Source organism: Nothoprocta perdicaria, unplaced genomic scaffold (genome assembly GCF_003342845.1).
Source record: "Nothoprocta perdicaria isolate Ctin4 unplaced genomic scaffold, notPer1 scaffold_10, whole genome shotgun sequence".
Classification (NCBI taxonomy): Eukaryota; Metazoa; Chordata; class Aves; order Tinamiformes; family Tinamidae; genus Nothoprocta; species Nothoprocta perdicaria.
The window spans coordinates 2470811-2494052 of NW_020454094.1; the positions used below are offsets into that span (position 1 = coordinate 2470811).

The 23242-nt window shown below is 40.6% G+C and overlaps 1 protein-coding gene across 1 annotated transcript in view; it reads left to right on the forward strand.

Annotated features, from left to right (window-relative positions):
- LOXHD1 (lipoxygenase homology domains 1) overlaps nucleotides 1-23242 on the forward strand; it is a 123718-nt gene that overhangs the window by 65064 nt on the left and 35412 nt on the right. Inside the window, exons 26-32 of the mRNA XM_026039848.1 lie at nucleotides 3792-3973; nucleotides 6583-6699; nucleotides 10761-10923; nucleotides 13148-13302; nucleotides 14190-14399; nucleotides 15809-15932; nucleotides 20367-20575. Of these exons, the coding sequence (XP_025895633.1) occupies nucleotides 3792-3973; nucleotides 6583-6699; nucleotides 10761-10923; nucleotides 13148-13302; nucleotides 14190-14399; nucleotides 15809-15932; nucleotides 20367-20575 (1160 nt within the window). The remainder of the gene's footprint in view (nucleotides 1-3791; nucleotides 3974-6582; nucleotides 6700-10760; nucleotides 10924-13147; nucleotides 13303-14189; nucleotides 14400-15808; nucleotides 15933-20366; nucleotides 20576-23242) is intronic.

Genomic DNA, 23242 nt, shown 5'->3' on the forward strand with positions numbered 1-23242 from the left:
TTTCCTGCCTCCATGTGCTGTATTTGCCAAATCAGAGACTAGTTAGAGACCATGTGGCTATYTATGACTGTACTTTTGCTCCCTCTTACACTATCTCCTTCAGRTCCATAGTCTGTTCCCGAGCTGGCTTCCTTGTCTCCAGTTTTCCCTTTGATCTGTCTCCATTCTGCTATTTATGTTTCTGTAGTTACAGCAGACATTYGTGGTCTCTCTTCCAAGCTAATTCTCCTTGGTTGCCCGGTATCATTGGCACTGTGCATCCCTCTCTTGTGGAATGAWCTTCTTCCAGAACTTCTTCAATGCTGTGCTTTTCTGAGAGAGCATTCTGAGAGAACCTCTCTGTTCTGGCATTCTCCAGATTTTCGTTTATTTTCATTTCATTCCTTTATAAATTAATATTTGTTGTAAGCCCAGTGCCTTTTGAGGGCTCCTTCTGCATGCTAAGCTGATAATTTTCAAGTTTGCCATAGTGCCCTAAACTKCTCCATTCAGGGAAATTCTTTTGCTGACTCCAGGACATAAGAATAAGATAAAACACCTTCTTGAAACAAATTATGTGAAACACTAGTTTTCTTATTCTTTAGTTTTCTATTTCCCTTGTTTACATTTCATCCATGAATTTGTGTAAGCCACTCACAGCCCTGTATATTTGATTCCTGCCTCCCCGACCTGCCTTATTTCATGTTGTTGGAAAATTCTTCCTCACCCATCTTCAGGGGACTGTGAAAGTTGGTTCTTCCCTACATTGAATAAGACACATGAKGGTGAGGGCCCAGGCCTAGAATTCAAGAGCTGATTTCCATCYCAAGCCCTGCCAGTTGCTTCCTCAGTCACTGTGGACTACTGATAAGTCATTCACACCAGCACACTCATGAGCCTAGAGCCTGAAATCCCCAMACAGTTGATAAAAACAATGATGTCTCCTATTTCATCATGTTCCTTAATGTACACATGGACTTACAGGAGCCTTACCTCCTCAAGTCCTCCGTTTAGATGTCAAAAGTTGGAGTATATGYCTCCCTCTGCTACTCAGTCTATTTCCTTCTGCCTCAGTTTCCTTATAGTTGTAGGAATAATTGTGATAACTGTAGAAGAATGATAGCCACTTTGGATCTTCTTTTATTTAKTTAGTTAGTTATTTACTGTATGCTGTCTGGCCTACCCTCCAATCTCCAGATCCTCACACCCAGCAGTCTATAAACTAAAATCGTCTCTCTTTTCTCCCATTTTTCAATTTGTGCCTCCTCCATGCTTTGACCAAGGCATTATTTATTTCTCAGCATGCCTTGCTTTCTTCCCCTAAAATCTCTGGAGCAGAAGAATGGGTGTTCTTTGCTGCCATCTGCACTTTCATCGGTCTACTGAAAGACACAACACAGGAATCAATATTACTGAACTCGCATGTGCTTCTCACCAGGWTTTTCCCTGTGTGTGTTATCCCATTCAAAATATATTTTAACACATAAGTTGGCTGTATCATTTATTAATGCCTCAGTATATTACAGATCATAAGAGTTTCTGGAATGCCTTGCCTTTGAGTATGTAGYGTGTGTAAAACTGATTTTTGCCAGTAGAAAATAGCCAGACCTCTCTGGCAAAAAGGTTTCACCAGCCTTAGTGTCATATCAAGTTGTTTCTCCAGGTAAACTGTTCTAATTGTGCTATTTACTATACTCTTGTATCCTAATTATTGACCTGATGGTTTCATTTGCCAGGAGTAACTAAGATGATCTGTCTGTCTTCTGTGATGACTTGCAGCAGAATTGTTTTGCTAGGAACAGATGATGAAAACATGTCATTGGCATCCCAATTAAAATCATGCCCGTGGAGATACCATCTTAAAAGTGCCATATAAATGAAATGGGAGTCTGACAGCTGAAAGTTGTGCTGCTAGTGACCTTGTTATGRTGCTACTTTGCTGATTCAGTTCTAAGCTGATGTTAAAATTCAAACAACAAGAGCAAGCACTGCAGACTTCAGTGGAGGAGATCGTTTTTAATTCAAAGTGCATAGCATGTGATTTTGGTCTCCAGGATTCTTTTTTTTCCCTTACATATTTGAGAAACTCTTGCCATTTACCTGCAGCGCAGCAGAGTGGATTTCATCAGGGCTGGGCAGAAAGAATATTAAGTACCTTCAGGCTTGCTCTCTGTAGAAGAAAACTTCATCRCTGTTCTCCTGAGAGATGTTTTTAGAGAGCCTGGATTTTAATGAATGATTAGCCTCTGAGATGCATAATCAGAGTTATTCCAGCAGCAACAGATACGGTGTCAGAAACAGTCCCTCTACCCTAATGGAGATGCCGAATGTGAAAGAAAGCTCAAAGTGCCGTGGTGTAAAGAATAGCAAAGATGACTAAAGCAACTGCAGCGTAGGAGGGTGCAGGATGACATGCAACTGAAAAGGATGGGAGTGAGGGACAGGAAATGGTGGAAAGTGTGTAGGAGGAATGTAGGAGAGGGATGGCAGGTGTTGGATGCTGATGGTGGTGCTGGGCATCACACGCTGTGCCCGCGGGCAGCGACACGCAGCACAGAGATTTTTGTCCATTTGGGGCAAATAGAAATCTCTGCTGTAAATGAGCAGTGCCCAAGTCCCACGTAGCGTTTTCTTTCTACAAATTTCAGGAAGGAATAAAGAGAGAGAGGGGTTATCTCAGTTTACCAGCCAACACACCTGAACTGACATGTCTTCATGACAGTGAAGTGTTTGATCTTCCATTATTATCAATGGTCATTCACAGGCAATAAGTCTGGAGAATGCTTCAGCTAACCTTGAGGAAAATGCCCATATTTGGTCATTTTGCTCATTATCCAAACTCCATTGACTTTAGCAGTTACATCTCATTTCGCTATAAYGGGGCTTTATCACACATGCAGGAGACCAAATAGAGGTTTCCTATCCTGTGAGCCAAATGCTGTCTCACTTTGAGACCAAGGTGGGAAATTATTGACTAAGGATATTCATCAGATTGGTAGCAGAGCCCAAGACAGAACCTCGATCTCATTCCTGGATGAGGCTTGTCATTCCTGGGTTATACTCCAGTGGAACACTGGATTGAGAAGCTGTGAAAAGAGAAAACTGTGAGAGGAGACATCAGATTTTTGAGCAGTGGGCTGTTCTGGAGGAACCAAATGAACAGAGTAAGGAAGGACGTAAGGGCTTAATCCTTTTTGACCTGCATTCAGAACCATCTGGTAGTAGACAGGGTACCTTCTTCTGAAGGACTATACGTTGYCAGAGTAGAACATGATACCATGAGAGGAGTAAACCAAACAGTGGCTAGTAGAGGGTTTTATTTCTTTTCCTTGGGATTTCAGTGATGAAAGCAAAAGTGGAATTTCTACCAACAAGGCTATCTTGAATATTCATATACTGCCTCCAGTTGGCTTAGCTTCATCTGTGAGTCTTGTTCAAAAACTTGTGAATTCATGATTTGCTATAAGACTTGAGCTGTTGAAGTAAGTCTTGTTTCGGTAGCTTTATGTGGCAAGTATAAATATACTGAGGATTTTCTCATTTACTTATTGAACCCAAAATCTCAGTAAATGAATATGGACTTAGGCCAGCTGGATATATTGAGTTAAATAAATTACTCTGATTTTTTTATCTGAGTGACCAAACTCAAATGTGACCTGCAGTATGGTAACTTATAACCACAGACATGATTCCTACCCAATCTCCTTTATGTGTTGAGTTTCACTAAAATATTCTTCGCGCTGTTGGTCTGCTGCTGACAGACGTTTGTTATTGTTTTTATTTTCTTATTTTTTATTAACTTCCTGAACCAGTTGTCCCTTATGAGATCACGGTGTACACCAGTGATATCTTTGGAGCTGGCACAGATGCAGATGTCTTCATCGTTCTCTATGGAAGTGACGGGATCTGCACACAGCAGAAATCCTTATGCCTCAACAAGAGAGAGCAGAGGATGTATTTTGAAAGGAACTCGGTGAATCAGTTCATTGTGGAGGTAAAGTCAAAGTTGCTTCTTCCTCTTGCCTTAGAACAGAGGTTGTCCTAAGGGGATTAGGAAGATAAAATGGAGTAAGGTGGACAATTTTCTACTCTTAAAGAAAGATGGCTCAGCTTTTGGRACTGGAGGAGGTTGTCTGCTCATAGAATTTGGGTTCAGATCTCTGTGCTATGACAGAAATAGCAGATTCTAGAGCAAATGTTTTTCTCACTGAACTCCAGAGAGTAGCAACTCAAAATTACAGAGTGTCCCTGTGGCCCAACATTGTGTTAAGCCTTGCAAGGACTAGTGCATTCTTACCATGGAGCTGAGATGGCCTAATAGATGGATAAAGAGACTTGCCCTTCYGTGCAGAGCTCAGAGGCTCTTTGGAAGGGCCACATATAGGACAGTTTAACTTTTCCATTTCTTAGACCATACTTTACATATGATCCATTTCCTAGACCAGATCCTTGGATAAAAAGGGGGTCTTGCTCTCTGTGACTATRAGATTTAACATATCTCCCTGTCTTGCATACCTTTATGGGCGTATACATTTGCTTGCTTCACAGCTCGCAAATGGGGTGCTCATATCCACCTGTAATACTCAGCAATTCCTATTAATAGTAAGTTCCTATTGTTGACAACATGTGAGAAGTAAAAGTACAGGTAGTTCTGTTCTGGCCTGCTCTTTTGGCACTGCTTAACCTGGAACCTCCTCCCTGGATGCAACATATGCAGAATGTCTTACAACCTATGTGTGTTTTATTTTTATTTTTGTTTTTATTTTTTTGCAAAATAATTGAAGGAAAATATTAAAACAAACTTACTAACAAATTATAATACTTCCAGCCCACAAGGACATGAATCATAAAATGAAAGCCTCARCGTAATTCCTTAAAAACAGAGAATAAAATTTATTTTGGTGGGGTTTCCACAGAGACTTTCATGACAGAACTTACAGTTATCCACGGGTTTAAATCTTAAACTGTTATTGTTATCTCTTTATTTCATAAGATCTATTTTGGTTTTGATATGTTCTGAAACWTCAGTACTTTTCTTAGATGTAGCAAGCAGAAATGCAGTTTATTCTTTAGATTTATAACATCATATTATCCTGTCCCCAAAACTCATTTTTTCTTCACCAGTTCTTCTTGCTGCAGGAAAGGGATGGAGCAAARTACATTTCTCTCTCACCTACTTGTGAAGAGCCATAATCTGGTGCTCAGTAGACCTTGAAGACAATTTGGGGATCTCAAGAAATACAGGCTGAGAACTGCCTGTTTGTCCTGGTGCTTTTACTGCATTTTGTATTTACAAAAGAGGCACAGAAAGTTAGTGTCTCAGCTACGCTCCCAAGTGACAATTCACAGGAGATGTCTATAGCAGAGCAAAACCACGTCTTTCTTAACAAGAACATTATTACTAGGTATTAATTGAAATCTTTATAAAAAGATGAACAATGAGACAGGACAGAGGAAGAATAACGTAATTTCCCCAAGTGTATATCCGTGTACATGCATGAATTTTAGAACTGAATCTGGAACATTGCATTATTTTGCAGTTGGTGTTGATATTGTCTAAAGTCAGGGCAGAATCTGAGAAAGCAAATCCGGTTTGTTGGAGTGGGAACTCCTTGAGTACTACAGTCAACCTTGTAGAGTCTCCTAAAATCTTTGTTGTCCTTGCTTCAGGATGTGGCAATTTTGTCAGCTGGGAAGTCAAACTGGGAGTTGTCTTCAGTGGAATAAATTGAGAAGTTTCATTTCTTTTTAAAGTTTGTGAGAGCAAAAGACTCTGAGTTCCTATGGACAGAAAGACAGAGGAGTGCTCCTCCTGTGTGTAAAATCTTGTAAAATTTTGTAAAAAAAAAAAAAAAAAGTGCAGCCAGCTTTGGATTTTAAAGTCCAGATGTATTAGAACTTACACCAAAATAACAGAAAGATATTGCATAGGAGCAGTTGCTATTTTTCCTCTTCAAGCCTTTGGAAGGGAGGTGAATGAAAAGCAATGAAATAGTGGCAGTTAATTAATAAGCTGAGCCATAAAAAATAATAGCCACCTCTTCCGATACTGATCTTCTTGGCTTGTTCAGAATGGCCCTTGGACTCTGTGGCAGAATATGAGCGGGATTATAAAGTGYCAGACTGTGAATATTGTGCTTTGGTCTCAAAGCCATCCTTCCAGTGTTATAACTGTTTAAAAAGGAAATATATATATATATAAATTATAAAAAGAAATATAAAAATATAATACAGTAGAAATAGAAAACCTGAGGTGCAGCCACACTGAAATTTCTAAAAATTACCTTCACTCTCATTGCTACAAAGGAGCTTGAGATGCAGGATTGCTGCCACGCAGCTGAATCCTTCTACAGTGGGTGAGCTGTGTAGTACAAAACTTTTTTTTCCTGATAGACATTCAGGAGGATTAGCTAAATACAAGCGAGGGCATAAATACGACTGTTTAGTGGTGTTGTCAGCATAATGTTTTCTCCCCCTGAGACTTCATATAGACTGGAAATGACAAATAAGCTGAAAAACAAGATGTCTTGAAAGACACCTGTTGTTAATGCTGTAATTTTTCCTTTTTTTTTCTTTTTCTTTTTTTTTTTTTTTTTCCTGTAGCTGGAGGATGTCGGTGACATGATTGAAAAGATTCGCATAGGACATAAGGGTGGAGGGCTGAATTCCGGATGGCATTTGGATCACGTGGCCATTCGGAGACTGTTGCCAAATGGAAAGGTAGGCTGTGATACTCTGGAATACAATTCCATAGGCAGCTGCTTCCATCCCCTAATCAGATTTGCAGTATATAAAACTTGATTAACAGTGAAAAATGAATCCCTAGAGAGCAATGCACACTAATGAACTCGCTAGAGCTTAGAGATCTGGGAAGATGCCTTTTTTAGCATGTTTTAGTCTTCAAATGTTCATTATAAGACAATGTAATTGTTATTTCTAAAAAGTTATTTTCTCATTGTACCTGTTGACTAGAATAAATGTATTTGTCTGGGGTCTTTGCTACTGTCCATCTTTGGTGTGAAGCAATGGTCTGCATGCTGGATTTGAAGACAGTCATCGCTGGCTTGGTGGACTGAGAATYCAGAAATCAGTCCCTTAATTCTGGAAGGATAAATCCAGGGAATCACAACAATTAGAGCAGGCAAAATGCCCATCGATGCAAGTCCCTGAAATCAGTCATATAAAGCCCAGCAAGCTAGGTCCTAGGACTTTTGGTTGCACATGTCACCAGGATTAAGGCATTGGTCCTCTTTATCCTACTCACAAGAGAAGCTTTTCCTTGTTCCTGCTCTAGGGTGTTGTTTGTAGCAAGCAGGAATGAGTCTGGCTGCAAGTCAGTGGAAGCTTAGAAGAAAATTACATTTTCAGAATCAATTTAGGATTGGAGGAGTAGCTGTTTTGGGGAACATCTGGGCTCTTTCCTCTGACTCACCTTTTCTCCTCTTATTCTGAAATGATTTCAGCTTTCTCCCATGCTGACCGGAGAGAACTTCTCTACCCTCATTGCTCAGGTCTGCTGCTTTCTCAGATGTCTTCTGGTATCTAATTCTGGTGAACTGCTTGCTCAAATGCAGTGAACCTATTTCTCATCTTGCCTCTTCCTTCAGAATTTCAGGGATATGTTTTACTCTCTTTGCCTCACTGAATGACTTACAGGTCTACCTTGAATATTCAAGGCTGTATCCTCCTATAAAAGTTTCTACACTAGTAAATATCTTTTTCTTGCTTCTACTTAATTATCATGTTGTTTTTGCACTCGGTCCTCTATTATCAAACCTGTTATTTGCCTATTGGTTCACTCTTGTATTGCTTGATTAGGTTATGGAACAACCTATGGAACAACCTATGGAACAACCTATGGAACAACCTATGGAACAACCTATGGAACAACAAAATGATGTTGTTATTGGTGATATTGCTGTTGGCTATGGGATAGGAGGGATGAAGAGGAAGTTGGTGGAAACCAAGGGAAAAAAGCTTCCTCTTTCTACAGCCACATTTGAGCACTTTAGGCAGCTCCCAGGGTTCAGCATTGGATCTTCYGTCATACACCCAGAAATGGGCTTGGGGCCGTGCAGCTGCACAGTCACTACAACATCTTTTTGAAGGACAGACAGTGAGAAATCTGGGAGGCTAGAAGAAGGGAGGAAAAGCACCAACTCCTTAAAATGGAGAGATTTGCTCATCTTTTGATTATGGCATGAGGGAAAAAAAAAAAAAAAAAAAAAAAAAAAAAAAAAAAAAAANGCTCATCTTTTGATTATGGCATGAGGGAAAAAAAAAAAAAAAAAAAACATGAGGGAAGAAAAAAAAAAAAAAAAAAGAAGAAAGCAGAGCACTGCATGCTGCTGCTGATGAGCCGCAGGATATTATGACCTGCTACAGGATAGCAATATGCTGCCAACGCTTCTAAAGCTGTGCTACCTGATTAGACTGTAAAGATGTGTCTAGATATATCTATAGCACTGCAAAAGAAAAATGAGGTCACTAACTTTTCGGATTAAATTGAAAGCACTTGGGTAGCGAACTTAAATTGTTGCATGCCAATAAAGCTCTGTCTAGGCATGCCAATTATATCTGATAATTATATTTCATTTGTCACAACTTGGAGAAGGGCAAGGCACTGACTTCTAGCACACTGTCATACTATGCCTATAGCTTATGGCCAAAGTCAAGCTCTAATAAAGCAAATTCTATTCCTGGCTATAAGAGGATTTTACTGGAGGTAGCACAAAACAGTGCGTTTTACATCAATTAAATATTTATGCAATTGCTAACAAGGAAACGCCAATAAAAACTCTGGTAACGACATGGTGATTAACAATAACGACACAATTAACTCTTGCAGCAAGTGTGCTTTATTCCCTATTGTGCAGCACTTGAGTCCCTAGATATTCCATTACGAGATAAACAGTGTTCATATCAATGACACGTACAACCAACATTATCATTAGCACTACAGAGCAGTTATAAGCTTCAGAGAGAGACGGGACTGAGAAGGAATTTCTAATGGGAAGAGAGAATTTCAGCACTGAAACATATTGCTCTGGAGAGCCCCTCACTTCCCAGGCTGTAGGAGAGGGGAATATAGCCACTGCAATTGGTGTTGGACTGGGAWATAGTGAGAAAGTACAGGTTATATGGTCAGATAGCAGCATGGAAATGAGGAAGCAGAAGCTGTGGGGTGAAAAGTCATTAGGTGTATATATAGTGCAAATAACCTCTGAAGGAAAAATACTTGTAAGTCCAGAGTTAAATGCAAGTCTCATATATTGCAAGTTTAGGATTAATTAACAGCAATACAGAGAGCATCAGAGAAGAAAATTGTGCGTGTTTGGCAGCAAAAGAGTTTGGCTTCTTGGGTTCAAAGGATGCTTTTGCCACAAGTCACCCAAAGCCTGTATCCCAAAAGGCTCACAACGCCAGCAGGTCACCTTTCCTGGGACCTGTGCTCCGTGACATGACGTCTGGTTCACACCGTGTTAGTTCTGCAATGTTCTACTGGTCCTAAGTGCACAACCAGCTTCTCCCCAGTGACTGTGGCAAGGACAGCAAGATCCAGCRGCTTGAAATAGTGCCATGCAGTTCTAGACAGTGATAGCAATATCCAGTACTGCCACAGGGAGATCTATTCCCTTCTTTTATTATGCATCAGCTTTTAAATATTTAAATAGGGAAAACAAGGGAGCCCTGCTTTAGTTTGATAAGTAATACGTGCAAATAATAGTGTGTGCAAATAATTAAGGTGCATAGTGTTCTTATATATGTTTACAGTGGCATGTGGAGTTCTGGAGATAACAGAAAGCTTCTGTGCTACTTAAGGAGAGAAATGCTGAAGTTATCAGTAGGGGAAAGGCCATTTTTTCCTTTCTTTGCTTAGTTATTGTGAGCTTAAAACTAACTTTTTTCAGTTCAGACTTGTGGGCTCTGCAAGTTCAATGATGGCTCATGCCCATTTCTTTATAGAGACATAGCCTGAGGTGGCCAGCATGCAGAGAGCCTCCTGCCTCTTACCATTTTGGAGGCCTTAATGAGCTGTCTGGGATTTATTTTATTTTATTTACCAAGCAGAAAACACATGCTCTATTGTTTTTGCTTCTTTGATGATAGAAATCATGCTTGTTTCCATCAAAGTAAAGTCAAAACAAAGGATCAAAAACTAAATCAGTATTCTTCTCCTCTTAATGCACCTATGGGAATTGCCTGGCAGTCAGTTTGAGTCACAGAATTATAGGGCAAAATCCTGAAGCATGGACTCTGAAAAWCAAACACACAAAAACCCCCAAACCCCCCAAAATAAACAAAAAACCCACAACACTGACTTCAAAAGGAATATTGCCTGAGTGAGGATTGAAGAGGGATCACAGAGTCCCAATAAACCATGGCTTCAGCAGGAACAGTGCAGCCCTGATTAGGAATTGCAGGATCAAAACCAGGAACCCAGTGAAATGAGAGAGGGCAAAGTCTTTTGGATTGTATAACCCATCTCACCCACTGAGAATGTTTTTCTCTGTTTAGTGCTTTTTTTTCTGTCTCTCTAAATGTCTTTTTCTTGTACTTTGAGTGACTGAAATGTTCTGTCCCATGTAAAGATGTTCTGTTCTGTCCCATGCCTCTATGGCTTGGTGGTTGCAGCACATACTGTCTCAAGTCCCATTTCATACATGTACATATCTACATGAGCTGAGAATCCTTGTTTGCATATCAGAAAGTGCTCAAAAGGAGAAATTTGGAGCTGTGATCACCTTGTTTTGAGTTTTACTCTGTCACGTTTACTTCAGGGTTCAGAAACCATCACATTTCCATGTGAAAGATGGCTGGCAAAGTCTGAAGACGATGGAGAGATCATCAGAGAGCTGGTACCATCTGATATTTTTACCGAGAAACTCATGAAGGATGGGACTTTAAAGCAGATAGAAGAAGAAGTTGAGGATCCACTAGAAGGTAATATAATCCTAGGAGTATTGTAGGGACCTATTTGCTTGATGGTTTAGTRCGAAGTATAGTTCAAGCAGTTGAAATGCTAGTACAAACTGTTCACAGTTATTTCGCTTCCCATCTTCTGGTCTCTCTGATACCTGAAGCACTTCCATGAAGCTTCATCCTAAGCTCTTTGCTTCCTTATATGCCTGGCTGCTTCTAGTTTCTCTCTCTGTCTCTCCTTTTTTTTTTTTTTTTTTTTTCCCTCCTCTCTTTTTTTTTCCCTCTCCTCTTTCTCCTCTTTTTTTTTCTCCTCTTCCCACCCATTTTCCTCTGCACTTGAGAGAAATTGTGAACCTTCTTATATCCTGGGTAGAGCAAATTGAATTCAGCTGCCATCTTCCATTCATTGCTAACAAGATGAGTCAACAGAGAAAAAATCATTCATTTCTATGTTGCTTTTCTATCTGAATCTGATTTGCATTTACAGTACAACATTGTCAGAGTGGAATATGGATGAATTTTAAGTGTGTGCCATTGCCAGGGCTTTGCTGTAAAGGAGAATTGAGCCTTTACCTCTAGCAGAGGGAGGTGTGCTCTTTCCTCTATTAGCAACCATGTGGTAGCTYGTGTGAGACCTTTTCCCAGGGAGAGATGGGCAGTTTTTATAACAGTAAGTGGCAAAGCTGCTTGATTCCTACATAACGTTTTCTTTAACCTCCTGACCCATGTCACTTTACGTTGCATTAGTTGCTGGGTGTTAACCAGCATACCTGTCTCATATTTTTTTCCTTCTAAAGGCAAGGCCTTAAAAACAAGTTTTGCAGACTGCAGAGTAGGATTTCTGGATAACTGAAGGCTTTTTTGGGCTGGGATCTAGGACTAAATTTGGGATGTCCTCTTGATGATATAAATAATTTGGGGCAGAAGTAATCTATATATGTTTTGGGCAGTCATGCAGCATTAAAGTCAGAAACTTCAGCTTATGTTATTATAATGATAGTCTTTTATACAGTAGACTTAATTTCAGTCCTAAAGATCTCAGAACTGGCAAGCAAAGACGAAAGGGGAATGAACTGATCAAACAGAATACACACACTGTTTCCCTCATTACTAATGTAGYAGTTGTCTCTCAAGTGCAAAGCCCTAACTCTGCACTGCAGTTAAGGACACAATGAGGAGAGGCAAACATGAAAACATGGAATCGCACCTAACTTGATAAATGGCCTCAAATGATGATCCTGATCCCTTTCTCAGAGAAATCAGTGAAGTCTTTCATGGATTACCAARCAGATTAGGCTCTATTTTATTGAGAGAGCTAAGTTTGGGAGGGATAATGCAGATATTTTCTTTGATGGTTCTTCTGATGGCACAGAGAAGAATATTAACATCTGTAAYACACCTCCATAACTAAGGCTTTGTGCCTCTTCCTCATTTGTGATGCCCTGGGATTTGCAAGAAGACATTTACTAAGGCTTGAATGCCACCAGGGTAATCAGAGCCTTGTGCAGTTCCTAATTGTTTTCCTGCAAAGGATGCTTTCAGTTACTGTTTGTTTTCCCTGTGCAATTGGGACAAGAGCAGCAGTATAAAAATAGGAGTATTTAACAGGTTGWGTAAAGCACATTACTAAAGATTTGATAGGGTTTTATTGAATCATCATTGAGCAAGCTAAACAGAAAGGGTACTTAAACAGTACAACTCCGATACTTCCTTAATTAAATACTGTCTGAGAAAAAAAGGATTCAGCAACCTGCTCTCCTTCTGTTTTAGGAATCTATGCAGATACATGCCATTAATTTCAGTGGTAATTGCACGTCTGAATCCCTGGAGTTTGTTTATGGAAGATGGAGTATTAAGAATTCACAGCACTGAATATCTTGTTCTCAAATGTAGGTCTCTTGAGCCTCGGTAGGAAAAGGTGCTGAGTTCCCTCACCTCTCATTGACTTCACATCCAGGAATAACTGTAATGATTCTTTGCATTTTTAATTATACRCCATGTGCTCAAAGCAATATATAGGCACTGATTAGATGTAGAAAGGGAAAGTCAGCAAATTTCAGTCCAGAAGTTTCCTAGGGGTTATCATCAGAAGCCTCAAAGGATAAAGGAATCAGTGTTTTAACCCCCCAGAACTGAGTGATGAGTAGCACATTTGGGGACCATTTCCTCTGGTAATTTCAGTATCAAATACAGACTTTGATGATCCACCTGCTCAGACGTTGCTTGTCTTCATTTCTTTCTGCAGTTCACACATACAAGATAAGTGTGTTCACTGGAGATATCTATGGTGCTGGGACAGATGCTAATGTTTTCCTAAATATCTATGGAGATCTGGGGGACACGGGAGAGAGAAAACTCAGCAAATCGGAGACAAACTTCAACAAGTTTGAAAGAGCACAGGTACAAATGCAAAGGCTTGATAACATTTTCCATTTTGCAGTCCTTTAACCTGACAAGTGCATGACTGTCTTTACAGGCTGAGATTTCCTGTGAGGGATGAACTGATTGATTCCATTTATGATGTTCATTACCTCTTAAAATGCTATCTGCGGTTTGTCAGCTGGGTATTATGACAGACAAGCACTGTAACAAATGGGCAGATCTTTCTTTCCGTGAAGTTACTGATAAAGAGATGAATTTTGAGCATATAGAGACGATTTTTTTTCCTTACAAGCTGTCTTGAATTTGCTAGTTGYCTATTTGAAAGCACAGAAACGTGAAGCCATTCATTCCCATAGACTCTGTGCAATTGATTTTTCCCATGCATAGCATATACTATAATTCATCYCCGAGCATGATAAATGAACACATCTTAAGCTGACTGTGTTTGACAAAATGACTCCAAAAGTGGCACCCTGCGATCAATCCACGAATTGTATTCATAGCCTGTTGTGGTGCTCCTCAGATATAACGATGGCAAAGATTTTTTTGCACAGATTGCCTGTGCAAAGCTAACTGGATWWAAAAGGGAACTTTTTGTCTTAATGATCAGGAGGTAAAATGCCAGAAATTCAGCATTCTKTTTTTTTTTTTAAGTGGCTTTTGTACAGCCCCTTTCAGAACCCTTCTCTTCAGGGAGAGAAATCACACCTCGGAGCCCTCTCCTGCAGAATTGTTTTCATGCATAGAAGATGCCTGCACATTCTGGTGTAAAGCTTTTAGTCAAACACTGTCCTGTGAGACAGAGTTTAAACACATTTTGCTCCATAGTCATGATTTGCTTTTGTTGGGTYGATGATCTGTTGAGAGCTCGTTAACTGAACCACTTGCCATTGAATACCCCGTAGGAGGATACTTTTACAATGCAGGCTGTGGACCTTGGCATTATATACAAGATCAAGATTCGTCATGACAATTCTATGTTTAGTCCTGACTGGTTCCTGGAAAAAGTAGAAATCCTGGACGAGGACACAGAAGAATCATTTGTGTTCTTGTGTGAACGCTGGCTCTCTAAAAAGAAGGAAGACAAAAAGATAGAGCGCGTATTTTATGAACAGGTATGGTGATCCCAACTAATGACTACTAATAAAATTTTAAAAACTATTTTTCATACAGTTGAAGCTCAAGACAGCTCATTAGAGACCTTTCTGACTTGTCTGAAATTAAGCTATGACTTGCAGACAAGTACCCAAAGTATGGCCCGTCTCCTCCCACAGCATCACTAGGTCTACCCTTTGCACTCTCAGTAGAAAAATGAAAGACTTCCAGTGAAATTCTTCAGCTGAGAGCCAAAGCAAAGCTTTGCTGATGAGTAACAGAGTATTTTGTCCTGCTGTCATCCTCACTGTGCCCCCAAMGTGCACTGTAAGATGTTCCACTATGCAAAGTTCTCAAGCCAAAATATTGGATCCTTTAACCTGATCCTCAATGGACTAGGTGGGCTTCCTCTTCTTAGTTCCCTTTTCCAACCATGGCCAACATCAAAAGTCTAGTTTCTCTGACAACACTTAAAGCATGGAATATATTTTAATGAAATGCCCTTTGTTCTTGTGCATTCTGTATTGCTTTATCAGACTGGCATAGCTAATTGAAATTCAAGGTACATGCACTAATTAAAATTAGCAAACAAGATTAATAGACCTCTCCAGCTTCTATACAGTGAGGCATAATACAAAARCTGATTATAAGTCCATTGTATTTAAGAAGTCCACTTTACTAAATACAGTGACATTTTAACTGAAAGTAACTGCTGAAATCATCGTTAATGAAATTGGGCCAAACTCATCCTTGGTGTAACAGAATGGTTGCAAGGAAAGTTACATCATGGATGAGTATTGCCATATGTCTGCTCATAAAACTGTAGCAGACAATACTATGAATTTTTGTGGTTGTGCCTACCCAGATGCTCATATTAATTCCCTCATAATGAAGGAAATCTTTATATATAAATATATATATATGTATTATTATGTGACTGTGTAAAGGTAAAAGCCTTCTATTTATGGGCCAATGACACCAAACTCATCTACCCTAACTCCTCTAAAGTAATAATGTTTAATATCATTCAACTTTGTAGCACTCTACTTACAGTCTTTGACCTATTCTAGATGGATTAGTCTAACATCACTATATATACCCTGATAAGAAAATCTGCTGTTCCATCTGCCTGGGTTTTCTGTGGTTATGGCTCATACACATATCAGAGAAAAAACACAACACATTGTTAAGGTCTGTTAGGTCCACTGCATTGTAGCACACATCTAAAATGGCCCGTCAAGATTACTGTGATGAGGCAAATGAACGACTTGAAGTAAGTTGTAAGAAGTCATGTTATTTTTGAGCTTCACTGAGCAAAATGCTACCTGGAAGACTGCAGGGATTTCTTGTAAAGTTGTTCTTAGAGGCACATAGGAACAGCTGAAAACGTGAGCACTGAACCTCATTACCCTCTTGTATGTGTAATTAGAGCTATGACGGTGAACGGAACAGCTTGGACAACTCATCTGTCAGCCTTTCAAGCCAGGATAGTAACACAAACGTGAAGGAAAAGAAGAAATCCAGCTTGGTCAAGATGGCAGAAGAAGGATCATGTGAGAGAGCAGCATGTTTGATGCATGCATGTGTGTGGTTTTGGCTTTCAGGTCTCAAAAAGTTGCATTTGTCCTGGTGAAGAGCTAGGAGGAGCAGAAAAGAAAATTGTTGCTGCTTTCTTTGAGTTGTTACCACTTTGGGAAAGGCTGGGTCAGGTGCTTGTGTGTTTGTGGATTTTCTTATAGCTCTCAGGCCTTACTAGTGGAATAAGACCCAAAGTTAACAGCAATTTCAGTGTTTCTAAACTTCTTGCTCTTCTGTGGAAATCTATGACACAGTAGAGGGTCAGAGTTACTGCCAAAAGATGAGAGTCCTACATACACTGTAATGCTTTGAAGAGTATGAAAGTAGGTAAATGGTTAGTCAAGGATTTGCTGTTTGCTGTCACAGAAGTATAAATGTACAGGACATTTCTATAACCCCAAATCATGTCCCTGATAGGCGAGTACAGCCAGATCATCAAATTGGGAACAGGAACTAGTTAGCAACATCCATAGGCCTCCTCAGAAAGAGGAGGTCCTAAACAATCACACTCATTTTTCCTCCTCCACTATTGACTTCATTGCAACATGAGAGGTGAGGAGAAGTGAAGGCTCTCTGAAAAAAAGGACAGCTAGATGAAGGGAAGAATTTATGCAAACTTTGTATAGTTTTGTCTGAAGTATCCCTTTGTATGATATATGCAATACTCTTGGTAGTGAAAGGGACTGTGGGCAAGGCAGACATGTTATCATCAATCACAATGTCCCTTGGGAGGCTGGAAGCTCTTCTCCCCATGATTCCTTAATGTAGCTCTTTACTTGTTGCTCATACCAGCTGTCTTTTTCTTCCTACGTGTTCTTTTTTGTCTGCTCAATATGTAGCATGTTAGACCTAAATTTACAGAGGAAACTTGAATTTCTTGAGACCTTATTTGACGTGCCTGAACTGCCTCCTTCTTTCAGGATCATGCTGGTAGTGCCTCATCATCATCAGTGTCTTCTTAATATGAATTTAAATGTAATTTATTTTGCAATGCTGCAGTTTCTTTCTTGTAGCACATAAATACATCACAGCTGCTGTGGAGCTGAGGGAACTGGGACACCAGGAGCTGAGCAAGAGCTAAGCTAAGTCTTTTGGCTTTCTCTTAGAAAACAAGCTTTGATTTGGAGCACTCAGGAGGATTTGTTCTATTCCAGAATGTGGATGGTCTTATATGTGTGGAAGGAAGATGGATCTGCAAAGGCTTTCAGACACTCAAAGACAGGGCGCCTGGGAACCCTGGATTGAGGTTTCGCCTCAAACAACTGACAGAAACAGTTGATGGCTCTAGCATGTGGCATTTCATCACTAAGCYCTGTCTCTTGAGAAAATAAAGCACAGCAAAAGATAAAAGAAAAATCAGTTTTTGGATTGCAACTTTTTAAAAGTGACATACTCTGGCCTGTGTTTGCAAAAACCAGTATTGCTGCAGGGAAGATAATTTTGCTAGGTTGCTGCTTGTAGGAGTTGGGGAAGAAATTGCCTTCTTCAGAGGATAGAGCTGGGGCCCTGCTGTGCCACCCTCTTGTGTGATCGGTGTTTCTTTCCTGACTGTGTTCAAAGCCTAGAAGATCAGTGTCAGTCAGCTGAATTTGTAACTTTGAGGAAAAATTCTTGAGTTCTTTAATTTATTTATTTATTTAGCTTCTGATCAGCCATCTCTATGTTCCGATATATTAACATTTAAATTGCAGTTATTGTTCGTTGTTATGCTTCACTGAGTCTTCTAGTTTTAGTTTAAGGTTTTAAATGTACTGTTAAAATATTGTGTTTTAACAAGTAACTCATCATCGGCCAAGTCRCATGTTCTTTCTGTCCATGTTTTCATAATCCACAGCAAGTGCAAAACAATGAACATTATCTTAAACTTCTACAGTGGCCCAATTGAAGAATGATGGAATTTAGCTTAGGGGTTTAAGATGGTTTGTGCTGACATGGGCCAAGGGAACTCACATAAGTGATTACGGTAGCTCCACTGACGCCCAGTAGCTACTTGTGATGTTTTTCTGTCTGGGTCACATGTCCCCAGCATGCAAGTCTGAACAATATGTAATGCTATACATTGTTTAACCTGCTCTGTAACCCATGTGTTTTGGGGCCACTCTTCTTTTGTAATCCCATATTGTTCTCAAATGAAAAATAAGTGATTCCCATGTTCTCTCTGATACTACTTCTGTGGTGAGACAATGGATACCATCTGCTATGTTGACATTCCATGTAATTTCGCAAATAATGGGTAGACCATCAGCATGTCCCCTGAGAACCCGTCTCCAACAGAGCAGGGATAGTTCCCGTCATCCCCATTGTACCAGGGTGGTCTTTCTCCTCTGAGTCCTGGAGCTTGTCATCACCTCTATCCCTGTTGCTGTGACATGCTCTCATTAAGGAAAATTGTATCTCAAAGGAGCTTCAGATAAGATGGATCGAGAGAGCCAAACAGCTGCCTCCTGAGCTGGATAAAAAGGCAGCTGTTCGCTGGTTGATTAGGGAAGACTCCACTAGGATGTGGCACTGGGACTTTTGGGAGAAAGGGCAGAGCAGTTTGAGTGACTTCATCCTGAGTTTCCTGTGCCCAGTGAGGGTGATGCCTCTGAGGGGCAGGARCTGATCTGAGGATGGAGCATAGAGAAAGGTCCTGTCAGCTAGCAAGCTTCATGGGACCTGGCCTGGGGACTTTGCTCCGTACTGGAAAGTGGTGTGGGAAGTGGTGTGGTGTTCATATGCCTCTTAGGAAACTCTGTGGGCATGTGTGCCATAGTGGCTGGGATCCTCATCCAGAGGTTCAGAAACATCTCATGAGGTTTGGGGTCAAACTCTTCTTGCTGTTGGCCAGTGATAGGACAAGGAGTAATGGTACAAGTTAAAACACAGGAAGTTCCATCTCCACGTGAGGAAGAACTTATTTGCTGTGAGGGTGACAGAGCCCTGGAACAGGCTGCCTAGAGAGATTGGGAATCTCCTTCTCGGGAGATCTTCCAAACCCTCCTGGATGTGACCAGGTGCCCCGTACTTTGGGTGTCCCTACTTGAGTGGGGGAGTTGGGCTAGATGATCTCTAGAGGTCCCTTCTAACTTCAACCATTCTGTGAATCTGTCTACCTTTTAACAGTATGAGCTCTGTCACAAGGGTTCAAGGGATCAGGGAGAAGATGCTTCCTACAAACCTTTACTTGGGCTCTTTATTGGAGCTAATACCCTTAGCTCCAGTGGTKGCTTCATGAAGAATGCATTGCATATTGTTATGTTGGAGAATAATTCTCACCTGATCTTTAGTTCACTTCTGTGCTGGTGTGCAGATGTTGAAAATTTGAGATAAATGGAACTCTTTGGGTTCTAGTCAGTGCAGAGGTAAGAACAGATTTCATCTCCTTGAATTTATGTCTTCCCTGATCTTGCTGAAAGTTTCTAGTACAGCTCCCTGCCCTTCCAAATCTCCTCAGTCATCGTGAAGGAAAATTAAATATCAGTCCCAAATGATTTGAAACTTGGCCAAGTTTTAGTCAAGGTTTATGAACCTTTTTGAAAGTGAAAAAGTGATGATGAAAACTCAGGTTGAGTTTGTGACAAGGCAAGTTTCAGAGCTTTGAGTTTTGTCAGAACGTTTTGAACAGCCCTACACAAATGTTCTGAGAAATCAGACAAGTATTCATCATCTAATTCTGCACCATCCACTYGGTCTACCCAAATGAGCTTTTGGAAAGCACTTGAAAAGCAGTCTGGCACTTCCTCCTTTTTAACAGCTGAACTGAAGTTTTTGAGAACCACAYAAAACCCAGCTAAGCTATTTCCCAAAACCATGGCCTGAAGACTTTTCCCCAATAACTACTATCATGTGATGTATAGAATTATTGAATATCTCCCTTATAGAGAGGAGATTCGCAGTTGGCCTGCATCCTATGAAGGGATGCTGAAACCCCTATAGATCCCTACCCTATAGATCAGCACAAGCCTTGAGAGAGAACATTTGTAGTTGTACTGGGACATTCAGGTGGTGACCTTGGAGTCAGCATAGATTTATCTGCTTTTATTGAACCACGAGTGTAAGCTCCTTTTGGTCCAATAGTCTATTTAAGATTAGGACACCTACTCATCTTCAAGCAGGTTGCTTAGTGTAAGTAAAGATTGTCTACTGGGGGAAATCAGGACTTTGTTATACCCCAYAGCCTCATTGCAGCCCAGAAGGCTGTCTAGGCAGTTGAGTCCTTGTAGGTTTCCAAGRTTTCCAAAAGTAACTCCCCAAATACCTTTATAGCCCTGTCCAGCATGGGGTTATGCCATCTCCAACTGAATTTGACAGGACACTGAACTGTTTAGCATGCAATAGTGTTTCCTCTCCCAGGATGAGACTTTCATTTTCTGAAAACTGGGGTGCATAGGCAGGTTTGCTGATGACGAAACTTCTGTCTCTTGCAGTGATCCCATATCACATCACGGTCACGACGGGCACAGAGTTCGACTCCAGCACSGACAGCCGGGTGTACATCATCATCATGGGTCCTCAGAAGATGCAGACAGAGAGGCTGTGGCTGGATCTGCCAGAAGAGAAAGATGAATTTGCTGATGGTTCTGTGGAGAAATTCTCTGTCTGGGGTCTAGATGTTGGAGAGATCAAAAAAGTGGAGGTACTTTACAAAACTTTAGTGTAGATGTGAATGAAGTACCTGGCCCGGGAGAACATATGTTTTTGTTTAGTACTGAAGAGAAAGCACTTGGTTCTTAAATGAATGTAAGCAGGGATGTGTTAGTGAGATTTCACATATATTCTAACCTGAAAATAAGTGCTCTTTATGACTGACCAATACGAGAACCTGGGGAGGCAGATGATAATTTTGAAATATGACAAAGTTGTAGCATGTCTYATTTTTGTCCCATCTCTTAATACTGTTTTTTCTTAGCCAAGCCTCGTTACTGACAGACACAGCAACCATTCCCAGGAAGCAGTCTTCCATCAGTCTTCTTCCTAGTTGATTTTTACTTCCGGTACTTCCAGTTGGATTTCATAAATTGCCTGCAGTGAGAAACACATCTTGTAGAATTTTTTTAGCTAAACATGAAAATTGTGTTCGCAGCTTGGAAGACCCAGGCTTAGAGAACAAAATTAATCATTGTTCATAAGTAATGTGCACAAATAGATTTCAGTGTAGGAACCACTCTTTTCCACTGTAGCTCCGGGAGACAGAATTTGCATAGCCTTTCTATCACTGAGCTTAAACTTAGCATGAATCTACCAGACCTTCTGTGAACATCATTCTTGTTTCCCATAGCAGTTCTGTCTCCTGAAAGCCTGTTGTAGCCCCCAAGTGCTGTAACCCCCCAGGTCCTTTGACTTTGAGAACCAATTTTATTTTATTTTCACACCATGCCCTTTGTTACAGTACATCTATCTATTTGTGTGTGCTTGTGTATTCAGCAGGAGAGAACTGGAAGAAACATAGAGAAATATTAACTAATTTTAAAAAATCTTTGCACATCCTGTTGCAGGAGTTGATGGCTAAGTGGAAATGCTCACATGAGCTTTCATTTAAGCAATGGAGACTGACACCTTGGGAAGTGTCCTGACTTTAGATCTGAGTTTATCATCGAGCCATTCTATTAATGCACTCCAATTGCTTGGTTATTATGAGTGTTAGCAGCGTTGTCTTTCTGGCCATCTCAGGGTCAAACTTTGAAAGTGATGCAAGGACATAAATCCTTCCCTTCCATCTTGTGCACACATGGAAACAGCCTGGCCATGCCAGGACACAAGGGGAGGAAAAAGCCAGGATAATCCCTTGGTGTCRGAGAGGGAGGGAGAGCTGAAGAAGAAAATGGGCAGGGATGATGGAAAGCACAGAGTGAATAAGGGGTGGGAAGGATAGAGAATAGGGAAAAATAGGATCAGACACATGGTAATGGAGGTAGGTAAAGAGATAATAGAAAAACAATAGGAATGGGAGACAAGAAGAAAAGGTTGCAAATGAAATTCAGAGAGCTGGGGAAAAAGGAGAAAAGAGATTTCAAGCTGAATAACATTCTTCTGCACTCTCTCATCCCCAACCTCTGTGATCCTGCCACTGTGCTGCCTCACCTCTTGTTCTCTTTTCCTTCTTAGTTTGCAGTCCCACGTCTCGTGGCTGGAGGAGCCATCTGCTCCCGGCTTTGTGCCGTCTCTCGCGCRTGCTTGGAAGGTTTCTTCTCGCTAATCCACGTCCCGGCAATGACATCTATGTGCCAGTCTGCCTTGGTTGCTATGGAGGCAGTCCATATTTTCCTTGTAGAAAATTGCAGTGTTCAGGGACGTTGCAGTAAATTGCTGGTTATGTGCTTGGGAAAAGCGAGGAACGCTTCGTTCTCAGATTTGGCATTTGGCTGCTTCTAGAAGAAGGCTCTGACTGTGAACTCCTATATGACAACAGCATAGAGAGAATTCAGTTTCCAGAAGCCCTCCATATTTTAGAGCATCCCGAGCAGTAGGTTTCGGAATTTACTAGAATAGTAAGATCTGCTGTGTGATGCCACTTTCAGTTTGGTATTATTCTCCTGTTGCAAATGTGCTGGAGTGAAAGCAGAAACAGTGGAAGATGTAATTTGAAAGGGGTCCATTTATACCTGTCACAAGCTCACAGTTACAAAAATTACTATTGGTGTAGTTTGCAAGAGACACTGGCATGCAAATAAATAACCCAAGTTATCAGACATAGATACATTGTACTGTGTTCTTAAAAGCGGCTTAATATTCTCTTAATGAAMAAAAGTATCTCTATTCTTAGACTGCTGCTGCTGCAGAGAGGTGTGTTCAAAAGGTTCCTGCATCAGTCTTTGTATCCTTAAACCATTTCTGGTTCAGAGTTTTTCTCCTTCACAAGCACAGAGTAGAGCTAAGGACATGAAACTACTGCAAGTCTGAGTAGGGACCTCAGCCTAGAAACCTTCTGGTCTCTCTGATATTCTCAGCACCTTCCAGAATATGCAAGAAATTCCATGGTTTTGTATCTGAATCTACTTCTGTAACTCTATTCCATTTTTTCCCTCTGTTTTTGTCTTCAGTTTAAATTGATTGCAAGCTGTTCAGTGCAAATTGTGTGTCTTATTCTTTGTGTTGTACAACAGCAACCAACGGTCCCCCAAGGACCAAGGAAATGAGCTGGAAAGATTTTCAGAATTGTCCAAGGAGGTGCCTGCCTTTGAAATCCCACTGTTTTAAATGGGTTCAAACACCTCAACCCAAAAATGTCATCTTGGTATTTGTATGTCCCAGTCTATACAGTTAGTATGACCATGGCTTCATATTATTTGCTGTATTGGCATGG